At 32.8% G+C, this 16,185-nt stretch overlaps 1 protein-coding gene across 3 annotated transcripts; it reads left to right on the forward strand.

Moving 5' to 3' along the window:
• Positions 1-254: 254 nt before the first annotated feature.
• Positions 255-15,112, forward strand: LOC141638941 (uncharacterized). 3 transcript variants are annotated; one of them, XM_074448118.1, is made up of 8 exons: positions 255-446; positions 1,992-2,066; positions 2,301-2,487; positions 12,741-12,895; positions 13,156-13,299; positions 13,553-13,653; positions 13,731-13,878; positions 14,758-15,112. In XM_074448118.1, exons 2-8 carry the CDS (start codon positions 1,998-2,000, stop codon positions 14,842-14,844), a joined length of 891 nt encoding a protein of 296 aa, XP_074304219.1. In that variant the 5' UTR covers positions 255-446; positions 1,992-1,997; the 3' UTR covers positions 14,845-15,112. The 3 variants fall into 3 exon arrangements, with proteins under 3 accessions (XP_074304219.1, XP_074304221.1, XP_074304220.1); XM_074448120.1 differs by having other exon boundaries at positions 13,731-13,801; XM_074448119.1 differs by having other exon boundaries at positions 309-446; positions 1,972-2,066.
• Positions 15,113-16,185: the final 1,073 nt, after the last annotated feature.

Consider the following 16,185-nt stretch of genomic DNA (forward strand, 5'->3'; position numbering starts at 1 on the left):
TTTTTTTTTTAAACTTCAGTCAGTTGAGGAAAAAAATTGTTGTAAAGACACGCCACTACTAATGGCGTGTTTCCTTCACAAAATACGCCATTAGTAGTGGCGTGTTTCAGGTCTAGAAATCCCGAGCCTACGTGGACACCATTTTGACAAATATTTTCAAAACCGACCCAAATGACAAATATTTTATTTTTGACCATTATTTCAAAAATGGACTCGAAGTGAGGGCAAAAAAAAAAAAAAAAAAACTTGAAAATCTGGAAAAGAAAAAGAAAGACGCGACAAACTCAAAGACAAACAATACAAACATTGTCCACAAAATAAAACAAAACCACCACCTGCCGTCGACTTACCACCTTACCGCCGGCCTCCTCCTTACCTCCGGCCGTCCACACTCCACGGTCCACCACTCCATCTATCGTCTGCCGCTTACTCGAGTACTTGCCTAGGTATTTGTTCTTATTAGTTTGTTTAATTCGATTAATTTGTTCTTGATTGTTTGATTAATTCGATTAATTTGTTCTTATTAGTTTGATTAATTTTTTCTTACTACTGTTATTAGTTTGATTAATTCAATTAATTTGTTCCCCAAAACCTAGATCCCAAATTTGTCCTTATTAATTTGTTAATTTATTTATCTATTTGTATAATTGTAAATTTGTGTTAGTTTAGATTGATTAGTTGGTTAATTATCCCATTTCTCTCAAACCCTAAATCACTTACTAGTCTCACTTATCAATTAATTTCGATTTTAATATTGTTTGTTTGTATATTGAATGATTGATGATGAAAAAGAATACATAGAAAGTTATAGCGACCACCTACTAATTCGTGCAAACGTTCAAATTTACTCGATCAAATTTACTCGTTTGTGATCATCAGTTTAGAGTAGCAGTTTAGAGTAGCAGCCTAGTGCTGTGAGGTTATGTTGAATAATTTTCAGAGATTTGATGCAGCCTCGATCAAATTTACTCGTCTGTGATCATATCAAGTTTTCTTAGGATGATGTTATTCTTAATCGACCAACGGCTTTTTCAGGGGAATTAGTTTGCGCGATCTAAGTGACATGAGGAATGAAAGCTGGTTTGTATTTGGAGTTCTATTCAAGTTATGAATTCATTAGTCCAGTGCGCCAAGCTCTTGCAACTTATAAATTACTACATATAGTTGCCATTAAGATTGTGAGTTGGATGAAGATGAGTGTCATTTGCGACCGTGTACCATCTTTAACTTAGAACTTAGGATACTTATGTGGTTGGCATCTACCTTTTTTAGCCTTGTTTAATCAGAAAAATAAGGACCTATTCTGTTACGAGGAAGGTTTCTGTGTAATTTCTATGCCTCTATTGTATTGAACTTAGGATACTTATCTTAGGATACTTGTATTACTATGTATTGACGATATAAGAATTTAATGTACAAATGTTGTCCGCAATTTTTTTTCTTAATGTGCCACCCCTTTACTCAAATCCTGGATCCGCCCCTGGGAGGGAGTAGCTTTTTTGGTGTCTGTTGTGGGCCCTGTAGTCGTTTAAGGTTATATGAATTGATTGAGTAACATAGGCTTTCACTGGACATTAAAATGGGTCTTGCCATAAAAAATTGAACGACCTAGAAGTTTGGGTTACATTTACGGTGCAATTGCTTTCTGTACGAGGCCCCTCTCCAGTTACTGGACCATCCAATTATTCGGATTAAATGCAAACAATCAATAGACGTGCAATTGTAAGTTTGTAATCCTTCTCCCTCCGACATTGGTCTGTGCAATAAATGGGAATGATCTAGAGTCAATCATTTGCATTAAAATTTTGGCAGCACGTGTTTGATGCTTAATCAATACAGTAGCTAGTTTGAGGAGAGTACACTATGCCATCTCACATAAACTATACATGCATGTTTTGGAGTCATAAAGAGATATATCTCCTTGTTACAATGAATTATATTGTGTAGAACAACAAGGTATGTGATTTGTAGTGTTTTTGCTCGTCTTATAGGATTAAATGGACTACAGATCGAACATCAGGCGAATTGAGTCAAGCATGCGAGATCGTAGACAAGCAAAGGAAGAGGTAAAAAATCTCCTTACATTTAGTTTTACGTAGCTTATAATTTTCTTCAGCTTTGCAAGGTATGTCTTAGTGATTTTTTTACTTGAAATATCATTTTAAAATAAATCTTGAGATTTTCACATGCTAGGAAAGCCTGTATGGCGTCTTTTACTATCTCTTCTGAATCCTGGTTTTGAATTTGTGAGACTCGCAGATTAATGCATTAATTTCACATTTTTTTTAATGTTTAACTAGGATATAATTAAGGAGGATACTGGTGAAGATTTTCATTTGCCAATCAACCATAGGCCTACCGAGAATGTTAACTTGGATAATGTTGAACAAGCATCTGAAGACAGGCAATTGTCATCGTCCAATGTAGGGTTCAGGCTTCTGCAGAAAATGGGATGGAAAGGGGAAGGGGTGGGCAAGGATGAGCAAGGTATGTACCTTTAACATATACCAATAGTTTACATGTTGTAAAACTATTCTTAATCTTCTTTTTTCAAGGGATCGCTTGGATTGGGAGTAATCGTTATCGGCATGATGGAATCCCCATATCCCTTATATACTAAAGTGAATAAGCAATATGAAAACTTTCCCTCCAATGTGCACTTGCGCAAATAAGAAAACAAATAAGATTGTCCTTCATTAAACTATTATCCTTTCATTAAATTAATTTTTTCATCAAACTATAATTTTTTCATTAAACTCTAAATTATAGTCTTTATTAATTAAAATAAGATTGGTATAAAACTATAAACTACAAATTGCTAAATCTTTCATTAGTGTTTAGACAATGACTTGATACATACTTAATTCGTATAAAACAAAAATATAAACCGCTATTATTAGCTATGTGAAAAAAAAATTCATTAAAAAAATTCGAGAAAATTTGTAAAATGAAATCCTTAGCTTTGAATTTAAAAAATGTGTTCAATAAAATACACATTTCATCATTTAATCAATTGTCTTGATTAGTTTTCCGATCAATTTTTTTTTCTCAAATCAAATACGAGAAAACTTTGAAGATTCGGAGGTGCCAATTTAAAATCTATAATTAATGTCCTAAAAAGTAAAAACAATATATAACCCTCCAATGTGCACTTGCGCAAATAAGAAAACAAATAAGATTGTCCTTCATTAAACTATTATCCTTTCATTAAATTAATTTTTTCATCAAACTATAATTTTTTCATTAAACTCTAAATTATAGTCTTTATTAATTAAAATAAGATTGGTATAAAACTATAAACTACAAATTGCTAAATCTTTCATTAGTGTTTAGACAATGACTTGATACATACTTAATTCGTATAAAACAAAAATATAAACCGCTATTATTAGCTATGTGAAAAAAAAATTCATTAAAAAAATTCGAGAAAATTTGTAAAATGAAATCATTAGCTTTGAATTTAAAAAATGTGGTCAATAAAATACACATTTCATCATTTAATCAATTGTCTTGATTAGTTTTCCGATCAATTTTTTTTTCTCAAATCAAATACGAGATAAACTTTGAAGATTCGGAGGTGCCAATTTAAAATCTATAATTAATGTCCTAAAAAGTAAAAACAATATATATGAGAGAGAGAGAGACTCATTTATTCATTTCTTCTTCATTCACCACTACCCCACCCGACACCCCACCTCCACCCACCGCTGCCGCCGGTAACTTTTATAAATTCGTTGTTTTTTTCATTTATTCATTTCTTCTTCATTCACCACTACCCCACCCGACACCCCACCTCCACCCACCGCTGCCGCCGGTAACTTTTATAAATTCGTTGTTTTTTTTTTTCCAAAGTGAATAAGCAATATGAAAACTTTCCCTCCAATGTGCACTTGCGCAAATAAGAAAACAAATAAGATTGTCCTTCATTAAACTATTATCCTTTCATTAAATTAATTTTTTCATCAAACTATAATTTTTTCATTAAACTCTAAATTATAGTCTTTATTAATTAAAATAAGATTGGTATAAAACTATAAACTACAAATTGCTAAATCTTTCATTAGTGTTTAGACAATGACTTGATACATACTTAATTCGTATAAAACAAAAATATAAACCGCTATTATTAGCTATGTGAAAAAAAAATTCATTAAAAAAATTCGAGAAAATTTGTAAAATGAAATCCTTAGCTTTGAATTTAAAAAATGTGTTCAATAAAATACACATTTCATCATTTAATCAATTGTCTTGATTAGTTTTCCGATCAATTTTTTTTTCTCAAATCAAATACGAGATAAACTTTGAAGATTCGGAGGTGCCAATTTAAAATCTATAATTAATGTCCTAAAAAGTAAAAACAATATATATATATATATATATATATATATATATATATATAGAGAGAGAGAGAGAGAGAGTGTCATTTATTCATTTCTTCTTCATTCACCACTACCCCACCCGACACCCCACCTCCACCCACCGCTGCCGCCGGTAACTTTTATAAATTCGTTGTTTTTTTTTTTTTTCCAGATTTTGCGTCTTATTATTTCCGTCACTTTTTTTTTTCAGATTTTGTGTTAAATTTGTTTTTTGGGGTCGGTTTATTTTATTTGTTAATTTTTGTTGTTATTTATTCTTTTCAAATCTCTTCTTGTTATACGTTTTTTTTTTAAGATTTCGGGTTTTAAATCTCGTTTTTTTTTTTGAGATACTTTTTTTTCATCTAAGATCTACTAAAATATTTTTCATAAAATTTGTGTTTTAATCTTAGCTATATAAAAATTCTTATAATTTGTTGATTTTAATCTTATATTTCACATTTTTATATAAAAATAATATAAAATGACTAAAGTTACACAGTTATGGGCAAACGTTATACTCTTATGGACTAAAGTTATACAAAAGTTATATTGTTGTTATTTATTCTTTTTAAATCTCTTCTTGTTATACGTTTTTTTTTAAGATTTCGGGTTTTAAATCTCGTTTTTTTTTGTGAGATACTTTTTTTTCATCTAAGATCTACTAAAATATTTTTCATAAAATTTGTTGTTTTAATCTTAGCTATATAAAAATTCTTATAATTTGTTGATTTTAATCTTATATTTCACATTTTTATATAAAAATGATATAAAATGACTAAAGTTACACAGTTATGGGCAAAAGTTATACTGTTATGGACTAAAGTTATACAAAAATGGACTAAAGTTATACAAATAAGGTCTAAAGTTATACAAAATTGACTAAAGTTATACAAATATGGACTAAAGTTATACAAATAAGGACTAAAGTTATACAAAAATGGACTAAAGTTATACAAAAATGGACTAAAGTTATACAAATATCTACATTAGGAATGTGTTGAACTTCTACTCAATGAATGTATAACTCTAGTAACGATATGAATAACTTCTACTCAACGAATGTATAACTCCAGTAGAAATGTGTGTAATTTCAATGAAAGTATAACTTTTGTTTTCTCAATTCTCTTTGTTGACAAATGAAAAAAAAATATAAGTATAACAACAAAATATAACAAATAAAAACCAACACTATAAATTTGAATTTATATAAGTACTGTTTGTATAAATTTAGTCCATATTTGTATAATTGTAGTCCATTTTTGTATAACTTTAATCAATTTTTGTATAACTTTAGTCCATTTTTGTATACATATTTGTATAACTTTAGTCCTTATTTGTATAACTTTAGTCCATATTTGTATAACTTTAGTCTATTTTTGTATAACTTTTAGTCATTTTCGATAAATTAGTTGGAATTTATATAATTTTATGTAATTTTAGTCCAATTTTTTGTATAACTTTAGTCCAAAAGCGTGTAACTTTAGTCCAAAATCGTATAACTTTAGTCCAAAATCGTATAACTTTAGTCTATTTTTGTATAACTTTTAGTCATTTTCGATAAATTAGTTGGAATTTATATAATTTTATGTAAATTTTAGTCCAATTTTTTGTATAACTTTAGTCCAAAATCGTATAACTTTAGTCCAACAAACTTATAACTTTAGTCCAATATATAACCGAAATCCTAAAAACCAGCAATACTAACTTTTCACCAACAATACTAGATCTGGAAAAAAAAAAGCCATTTTCTAAATATCAAAATGCAAAATAAGACATTTGAAAAAAAAAAAAACAAGACAAGATATAACTTTAGTCGTAATTAGTATAACTTTAATTTGTGAAGGGTATAACTTTAGTCGTAAATAATAAACTTTAATGTTTGAAGGGTAATACTGTAGTCGTAAATAGTATAACTTTAATGTTTTAAGGGTATAACTTTAGTCGTAAATAGTATAACTTTAATGTTTTAAGTGTATAACTTTAGTCGTAAATAGTATAACTTTTATAAAAACCAAATAAATATGAAGTAAAGAGTATAACTTTAGTCAACAACACCACACAACATTCATCCTCATCATCATTTTAAAAGGAATTTAACAAAAAAGGATCTGAAAATTTAACAAAAAAGACAGGGATATCGTATTGATTCCCGTAAAACAAGAAACAAACAAAAAAATAAAACAAGAAATGATCCACTAACTCTCCCTACCAATCAACCGAATAAAAAACAATAAAAAGAAAAAAGAAACACCAAAAACCAAAAACAAAAAACCAAAATCACCATTCCCGTAAAACAAGAAACAAAAAAAAAAAAAAAAAAAAAAACAAAACAAAGATCACTAAATCTCACGAAATCTGAGTTTTCAATTTTTTTTTTTAAAAGAGTGAAAGGTGGTAATGGAGAGGAGAAGAAAAAAGGTGGATGTTGAAGGCGGTCAAACCACCACTTCGACGCATGAGAAATTCTCCACTCACCCCAGATCTGGAATGACACGGTGGTGGTCGTCTATGGTGGCGGCGGCGATGGCGAATGAGCACGGGCGGCAGGTTGTCGAAGTCGGTGTTGTTGTTTGTTATTGTTGCTGTCGTGACGGGAGGATGGTTGTGGCGAGAGGGTGACTGGTGGTGGTGGGGTGCGAGTTGGCGGTGGCGGCGGCGGGGTGGTTGTGTTGCGTGGGGGCGGGTAGGACAAAGGGAGGAAGGAGGGAGTTTTTTTTTTTTTTTTTCTCAGATTTTTTTTTGTTTGATTTGTTTTTGTTTGATTTGTTTTTGTTTTGATTTTGTTTATTGAGAGAAAAATGAGAGAGAAGGTAGAGAGAGAGGAGTTTGTGATAATGAGGGATGAATGTTTAGTGAGGAAGGAGTTATTGATAATGAGTGAAGAATGGATTAGTGAGAAACTTAATTGCAATGAGGAGCTAATTAGAGGAGATGAATTTCTGGCCATCCATTGAGATCTAATCTCAACCTTCCATCCCCTCCATCCTATGGTCCTTATAAGGACTTAGGGCCTCATAAGATGTAAGGGACTTATGAGAACCCTTCTCTATATAATCTCAACCTTCCATCCCCTCCATCCTATGGTCCTTATAAGGACTTAGGGCCTCATAAGATGTAAGGCACTTATGAGAACCCTTCTCTATATAATCTCAACCTTCCATCCCCTCCATCCTATGGTCCTTATAAGGACTTAGGGCCTTATAAGATGTAAGGGACTTATATAGAGAAGGGTTGGAAGGTTGAGATTAGATCTCAATGGATGGCCAGAAATTCATCTCCTCTAATTAGCTCCTCATTGCAATTAAGTTTCTCACTAATCCATTCTTCACTCATTATCACATACTCCTTCCTCACTAAACATTCAGTCTCATTATCACAAACTCCCCCCCTCTCTCTACATCCTCTCCCATTCTCCTCTCAAAACAAATCTACCCTAATCAAAACAAAAACAAATCAATCCAAAAAATATGAAAAAAAAACCCGTCCTTCCTCTTCTCCCGGCACACCAACCCGACCCCCACCACCACCCTATCACTGCCACCCCAGCCGACACACCAACCCGACCCCACCACCATCTTGTCCCTTCCTCCCTCCTCACCGCCACACACCGACACCCTCCTTCCTCATCCCGACACCACACCCAACACGCCACACCACCAACCGACACCACACCCACCATACCACACCACCAGCCACCGCCGCACTCGTCCACAGCCGTCCAGATCTCGCCTCGCCACCCTCCTCTCCACGAACAACCTGCTCTCCACCACCCGCCTCCCTCCTCATTTTCTTTTTTCCGAATTACTTTTTTTTTATTTTGTTGTTTGTTTTTTTATTTTGTTTTTGTTAGTTGGTGTTATTGTTATTTGTTTTTTTGTTTTTGTTGTTATTGCTAAATTAAGGCTGATGGTTGTTTTTTTGTTTTTGTTTTTGTTAGTTGGTGTTATTGTTTTTGTCATTTTTCAGATTTACTTTTTTTTGTTTTTTTGTTGTTAATTTTTTTTTTTTGTTATTTGGTTGTTATTGGAATCCATTTTTGAAATAATGGTCAAAAATAAAATATTTGTCGTTTTGGGTCGGTTTTGAAAATATTTGTCAAAATGGTGTACACGTAGGCTCGGGATTTCTGGACCTAAAACACGTCACTACCAATGGCGTGTTTGTAATGAGTACGGAAAGAAACTTCATTAAAAAATGGACTAAAACAAACACGCCATTGGGAATGGCGGGTTTCGGAGGGGAAACACGCCACCCCTAATGGCGTGTCTTATGTAAATTTTTTTTTTTTTTTTTTTTTTTTTTTTTTTTTTTTAAATTTAAATTGATCGGTTGAGGAAAAAATTGTTGTAAAGACACGCCACTACTAATGGCGTGTTTCCTTCACAAAATACGCCATTAGTAGTGGCGTGTTTCAGGTCTAGAAATCCCGAGCCTACGTGGACACCATTTTGACAAATATTTTCAAAACCGACCCAAAACGACAAATATTTTATTTTTGACCATTATTTCAAAAATGGACTCTTGTTATTGTTATTTGTTTTGTATTGCTATTTGTTATTGTATTGTATTTTCTAATTTTTGATCTTTGTTGATTTTAATTTCTAATTTGTTATTTTTGAAATTTTTGTTAACATTTATTAAATTTACACTATTTATGACTGAGGGTGCACTATTTACGACTAAAGTTATACCCTTTTAACATTAAAGTTACACAATTAACCTCTAAAGTTATACATTATATAAATTGAAGTTACATAACCATTCAAGTTTGTTTTGTTTTGTTTGGTTTTGTTTTTTATTTTGGTTTTTTTTTGACTAAAGTTATACCCTTTAAACATTAAAGTTGCACTATTTAGAACAAAAGTTATATCATTATGCACTAAAGTTAAACCCTTTTTTTTGACGAATCATGATTTTGTTATTTGGTTTTTTTCTTAGATTTACGGGGTTTTTTGTTAGATTAACGGGTTTTTGTTATTTTAGATCTAGTATTGGTGAGATTTAATAGTAAATTGTTCGGTTTTTTTATTTTAGATCTAGTATTGGTGAGATTTACGGTTTTTTCTACTTTATAATTTTTGTTTACAATTTACATTTGTTAATTTTTTTTTATTTTAATTTTCAAAACTATATGTGAATACAACTAAAGTTATACTATATGCTACTAAAGTTACACTACTTACGACTAAAGTTATACACTTCAAACATTAAAGTTACATAAACTTGGACTATATGACTAAAGTAACTTTAATCTCATCTTCTTATTGTGTTGGTTTCAAATCTGAATTTATATTCCTAAAGTTATACAATTTTGGACTAAAGTTATACAAATTTGGACTAAAGATATAAAAAAAATGACTGAAGTTATACTATGCAACTTCACTGACAAATTTGTGTAAATTATACAAATATGGACTAAAGTTATACAAATAAGGACTAAAGTTATACAAATATGGACTAAAGTTATACAAAAATGGACTAAAGTTATACAAAAATTGATTAAAGTTATACAAAAATGGACTACAATTATACAAATATGGACTAAATTTATACAAACAGTACTTATATAAATTCAAATTTATAGTGTTGGTTTTTATTTGTTATTTTTTGTTGTTATGCTTATATTTTTTTTTCATTTGTCAACAAAGAGAATTGAGAAAACAAAAGTTATACTTTCATTGAAATTACACACATTTCTACTGGAGTTATACATTCGTTGAATATAAGTTATTCATATCGTTACTAGAGTTATACATTCATTGAGTAGAAGTTCAACACATTGCTAATGTAGATATTTGTATAACTTTAGTCCATTTTTGTATAACTTTAGTCCATTTTTGTATAACTTTAGTCCTTATATGTATAACTTTAGTCCATATTTGTATAACTTTAGTCAATTTTGTATAACTTTAGACCTTATTTGTATAACTTTAGTCCATTTTTGTATAACTTTAGTCCATAACAGTATAACTTTTGCCCATAACTGTGTAACTTTAGTCATTTTATATCATTTTTATATAAAAATGTGAAATATAAGATTAAAATCAACAAATTATAAGAATTTTTATATAGCTAAGATTAAAACAACAAATTTTATGAAAAATATTTTAGTAGATCTTAGATGAAAAAAAAGTATCTCACAAAAAAAAAACGAGATTTAAAACCCGAAATCTTAAAAAAAAAACGTATAACAAGAAGAGATTTGAAAAGAATAAATAACAACAATATAACTTTTGTATAACTTTAGTCCATAACAGTATAACGTTTGCCCATAACTGTGTAACTTTAGTCATTTTATATCATTTTTAAATAAAAATGTGAAATATAAGATTAAAATCAACAAATTATAAGAATTTTTATATAGCTAAGATTAAAACACAAATTTTATGAAAAATATTTTAGTAGATATTAGATGAAAAAAAAGTATCTCAAAAAAAAAAAACGAGATTTAAAACCCGAAATCTTAAAAAAAAAAACGTATAACAAGAAGAGATTTGAAAAGAATAAATAACAACAAAAAATAACAAATAAAATAAACCGACCCCAAACAACAAATTTAACACAAAATCTGAAAAAAAAAGTGACGGAAATAAGACGCAAAATCTGGAAAAAAAAAAAACAACGAATTTATAAAAGTTACCGGCGGCAGTGGGGTGTCGGGTGGGGTAGTGGTGGGTGGTGGTGAATGAAGAAGAAATGAATAAATGATTTATTTGGGTTTTGTATTTTTTTGGGTTTTGATTTTTTTGGGTTTTTAGAGAGGAAGAAGAAGTGAGATGTAGAGAGAGGAGGAGTTGTGATAATGAGATGATGAATGATTAGTGAGGTAGGTTAATTGAATTGATGAGTTAATTAGAGAAAAGGTGGAGGGATTAATTTGTAGCCACATATTGACATCAAATCCTAGCCTTCCATTGCCTTCATCCAATGACCCTTAGAAGGACTTATGGACTCAAATACATATGGTGGACTTAGTTGATCCCTTCTCTCTCTCTCTCTCTATATATATATATATATATATATATATATATATATATATATATATATATATATATATCGTGCATGCATTGCGCGAGATCTAAACTAGTTTGAAACAAAATAGAAAAGGAGGAAAGATGGCGGTGAAGCGTTGTAAAGGAATGATCAAAGGAAAGTCCAGAGGTGATGAGGGGAATTCTTTCTCCCATATGAGATCGTGTGAGTAATATGTTACTCATATGGGTGGTGGGTAACTTTTGCCCATTAGGACTCGCTTGGGATGTAAGTAATTGTTACTAGTGTAATAGAGCTCAAATGAACCAAAAATGGGAGGAGATTGGTAGTTAGTGATGGTTGAGGAGGGTGAAAAGAGGAGGTGTGGAAGGAATCATTACCTCCATATGGGGTTAAATGTTAAAACATTACTTAGGGGAGAGGTGGGTAACTATTCCTCTATTCCTCCCTTACCCGAGGGACTTTTACGCTATCTTCCTCATTTCAATCTTCCACTACCATCACTTTCCTACAATGTTTAGTTCACTTTAGCTCTATTACTCTAGTAACAATTACCTCCATCCCAAGCAAGCCTTTAATGGGATAATTATAAGCTTATTTTATCTTATTTCGTTATCCATCACCACCTCGACCTCCTAATTTGTATTCATCTGCCATTATCCACCTAACAATTCCCCACATCTAAGTTTCCAGGCGAGGCCTTCTAGTTCATCTTGGTTCTTTGATGCTTTGGAAATTCTTAGTGTAACGGTGTCTGTCCTTGGAACCTTTTAATTTCAGTTTAGTCATATTACCCTAGCTCTATTACCCTAGTAAAAATTACATCCTTCCCATGCAAGCCTTTAATGAGATAGTTATAAGCTTATTTTCTCTTATTTCATTATCCATCACCACCTCGACCTCCTACTTTCATTCTTCTGGCATTAGCCCCCTAATAATTGCCCAGTCTAAGTTTCCAAGCGAGGCCTTCAAGTTCATCTGGGTTCTTTGATGCGTTGGAGATTCTTAGGGGCTGTTTGGTTGGTTAATTTGGAATGGAATGGATTTGATCCATTCCATTGTTTGGTTGGGGTGATTTGAAATGGAGTTAGATACCTAATGGATTATAACTCCACCCCAACCCCTTGGAATCCCATAACCACCCTCCTTCCTTGGAATCAAATTCCATTCCTCCCTTCTACAAATTTATGGTGAACCAAACAACATTAAGCAAGTATGGATTTAGAACCCCGTACCCCTATACTATCAAACCCCATTCCATTCCATTCCGCCTTATTGAACCAAACGACCCCTTAGTGTAACGGTGTCTGTCCTTGGAACCTTTTAATTTCAGCTTATTCATATACTGAGCTGACACAAAATTTATGTTCCCTTTGACCTTTGCAGGTATTATTGAGCCAATAAAATCTGGTATTAGAGATCCCAAACTAGGCATTGGGAAGCAGGAGGAAGATGATTATTTTACTGCAGAGGAGAATATACAGCGTAGAAAGTTAGATATTGAAGTAGAAGAAACAGAGGAAGTTGCAAAGAAGAGAGAGGTATGCCTTCCAAAGATTTACAATTTACATCAGTTTATAGTTAGAAGTAGTCATAAAAGTGTTAGATAAAGTGATTTGATTCTTTACTCTCTTTGAAACGTACGTCTAATAACAGAAGGCAGCATATAGCGTATATGCGTGTCTTTTGAGGGGATTGGTATGTCATAAGCGAACATCCACTTTGGAAGCTCTTGAGAATTTCCTGCAGTTTTTATTACCTGGTGGGTTCTTCTGCTGCTTCGTGCATATATTGAAATCAGGTGATAGCAGAACGGGAGCAGAAAATTCAAACTGAGGTGAAAGAAATACACAAAGTGTTCTTCTGTCATCTCTGTAACAAGCAATACAAGTTGGCTATGGAATTTGAAGCTCACCTGAGCTCCTATGATCATAATCACAGAAAGGTAGTCACTGAGTCTACTTGTTTTTTTTTTTCCTCTCTGGACTTTTTCAATATGTGGCACCTCAAACAACAGAAATTCTTGTTTGACAGCCTCATGATGTGATTATCATGGGACTTCTGCATATTATGGGCCTTGGTGTAGTTATTTCCGTAGATTCAGATTTTACTGGGTTTATGGGTATATGGGTATAAGAGGCTGTCTCTCAGGAGACTAGTTACTTAAACTATAACCAGTCTGTTTAATTATTTTCCAGCGCTTTAAGGAGATGAGAGAGATGCATGGTAGCAACCGTGATGATCGACAAAAGCGAGAGCAGCAACGACAGGAGAAAGAAATGGCTAAGTTTGCTCAAATGTAGGTGCTTTATCATGTGCTTCAGAGTGTTCCTGAAATAGAAATGTTATCTTATATTGCATGTATATTGTCATCAGCACTGATGCTCGCAAGCAACAACTGCAAGATCAAGAACCATCTGGGAGTGCTGATTCACATGCTACAAAAGGTGCTGCTATACCCCTTGAAATTGATCAGCGAAAAGCACTTAAGTTTGGATTTTCTGTCAAAAGTGGTTTGTCTAAAGTACGTTCTTTCCCTGCATTTTCTTGATGTTAGCTTGTGAGTTTGTGCATGAACTGTATGTTGACTGCTTTAACCTGTGTCTCCTAAATCAGTAAATCCTCCATCCCAAAGTGATCTTAGTTTTGACTTTTGTAATCAAATTTTAAAACTTTTGACCAATGATTAAGTTTTAAAATAATAAAATCATATCATGATTATAAAATATTTACATTCATCATAGAAAATAGCTTTTCCATATAAATGTCTTTTGGATGAATTAAATAGTACTCCGTATATAAATGGAGAAATATCGATTCAGAGTACGTTTGCAGAAACCTTCCTCGCACTACATGTGACTATGTGAGCTTCCGATTGCAAACTTTTCCTTCTCCTTTTAGCCAAGAGATTCATTCACTGCTGAGAAAATGGATACTTTGAGGTGGAGGTTATGAATTGTTATACGGTCAATCCCAATTATTTTAGCAATAATCCCTCGTTTTCCTGTCAATTCGTCATATAAGGAGAGGGCGAGGAGAAGGAGCTGCAGATTGCTGGATTTCATTTGATTGTTAGGGGTCAATAAATATCAACTTTGATTGATGCATTTTCATAAAATACAATTCCGACAACTATTCGAAGAAAGTATTTTTGCTAAATTGTGAGAAATTTTACATGGTATATCTACATATATTTGAGTCATTAATGGTCAAAGACTCAAAGCTGACACAGATTGACCATCAAGTCAAACTATGATCCCTTGTCATCGTTCAAGGAGAGGGTGAGGGAGGGAGCATGTAAATTGCAGAAAACTTTTGATCAATATTCATTTTTCATCGAGTTATTTCGCTCTAGTGTCCATTGATTGAGTGTTGGTGCTTTTTATCTGTTGTCTTTTAACAGAAACCAGTTGGTGCTATTGCAAAGAAGCCAAAGGTACCAGTGGCCTCAGTTTTTGGAGATGACAGTGATGAAGAAGAGCAGTCATGATTCACGGATATTCGGGAACCATCTTTTGGATGACAACTTCTCCACTTGTTTCAGTTCCCTTTGTTTCGCCCCATCTTCAAAACCACCATGCCCATGAATTAGACTGAAACAATATAGATATGTCATGTTTGTTTCTTTTGGAACTGGTCTTTGTTGAGTAGAAGCTGCTGCTATTCCAATCATGATTTGTGGCCGAAATTTTCTTCTTGGAAGTGTTTCTGCAGTATTTACTGGGTTATTTTTGATGTCATGGTATAATTTTAGTTCACTTTTTTTTTTTTTTTTTTTTTTTTTTAAATTTTTTTTTGTGAAGTGCCATTTTAATTACTCGCAAAACAAAACTGAATTTCAGTTCATTGTTGTGAATGGGAATTTCCAATCCCAATTTTTTCAGAAGGGCCAATCCTGATTAACTAGGCTCTCATAGGGAAATGAATTTGTTCGTGAAGGGGGAATTCATAGATTCTCAGGTCGAATCCATAGAATCTCAAAGTCCGGGACGCTTTTCCATGGGAGTTGGGATCTCAAAGCTAGCTAGGTTTCTTGTCTAAAGTCAAAAGATAGAACCTCTGACATTTTGAGCCATCTCCAACAATTCTAGGAGAACTCACAATGTGGTCCTAACTCCTAACTAGGGATGCTAGTGGGTCGGGGACCCTACCTAGACCCTTTAGGTCGGATCTAGATGGGTCGGGTATGAATCTTGTTTTTTGGGACCCTATGGACATGGGTCGGGTATGGGTTGTAAATAAAATATTCAGGTATGGGTTGTAAATAAAATATTCAGGTACGGGTTTGGGTCTGATTTACGAGACCTGACCCTTAGACTCGTTCAATTTTAAAGAAAAAAAGTTAAAAAACCGAGTAAAACACGCACACACGAGCAGTAAGTTAGCAATAATACAAAACAATATCCCTATTCGCCCACCCTCTCTTAATCCTCGCACTATTACACAAATAAGTCAAAACTTGCTTCATTAGAACCATAACATGCTGAGCTCGGACGACGGCCATCACACGACCACCGGCATCGGCAAGAACAACAACGAAGAACTCCTATTGTCCCTAATTCATCCCTTATTTTAGGGTTTGTGTACTAATTTGTTTTAGGGTAAATTGGTTCGATTTGTGTTTTGCTATTACTATGTGTTCCGGGTGTAATTCCAGAGCAAGTATTGTTACCACCCGTGGCTTGTAGAATGATGTCTTGAGTTGAATCCCTCTTGTCTTTATCGTTCCACTCGGCCTCTCCTGCAACAATGAACGAAGGCGAGGGCTTGGCTTTGTGCCAAGCGTACTCACTCCGACGCTCAAGTCAGTAAACTTAGAGGGATAAGTTGT

Source organism: Silene latifolia, unplaced genomic scaffold (assembly GCF_048544455.1).
Source record: "Silene latifolia isolate original U9 population unplaced genomic scaffold, ASM4854445v1 scaffold_237, whole genome shotgun sequence".
Classification (NCBI taxonomy): Eukaryota; Viridiplantae; Streptophyta; class Magnoliopsida; order Caryophyllales; family Caryophyllaceae; genus Silene; species Silene latifolia.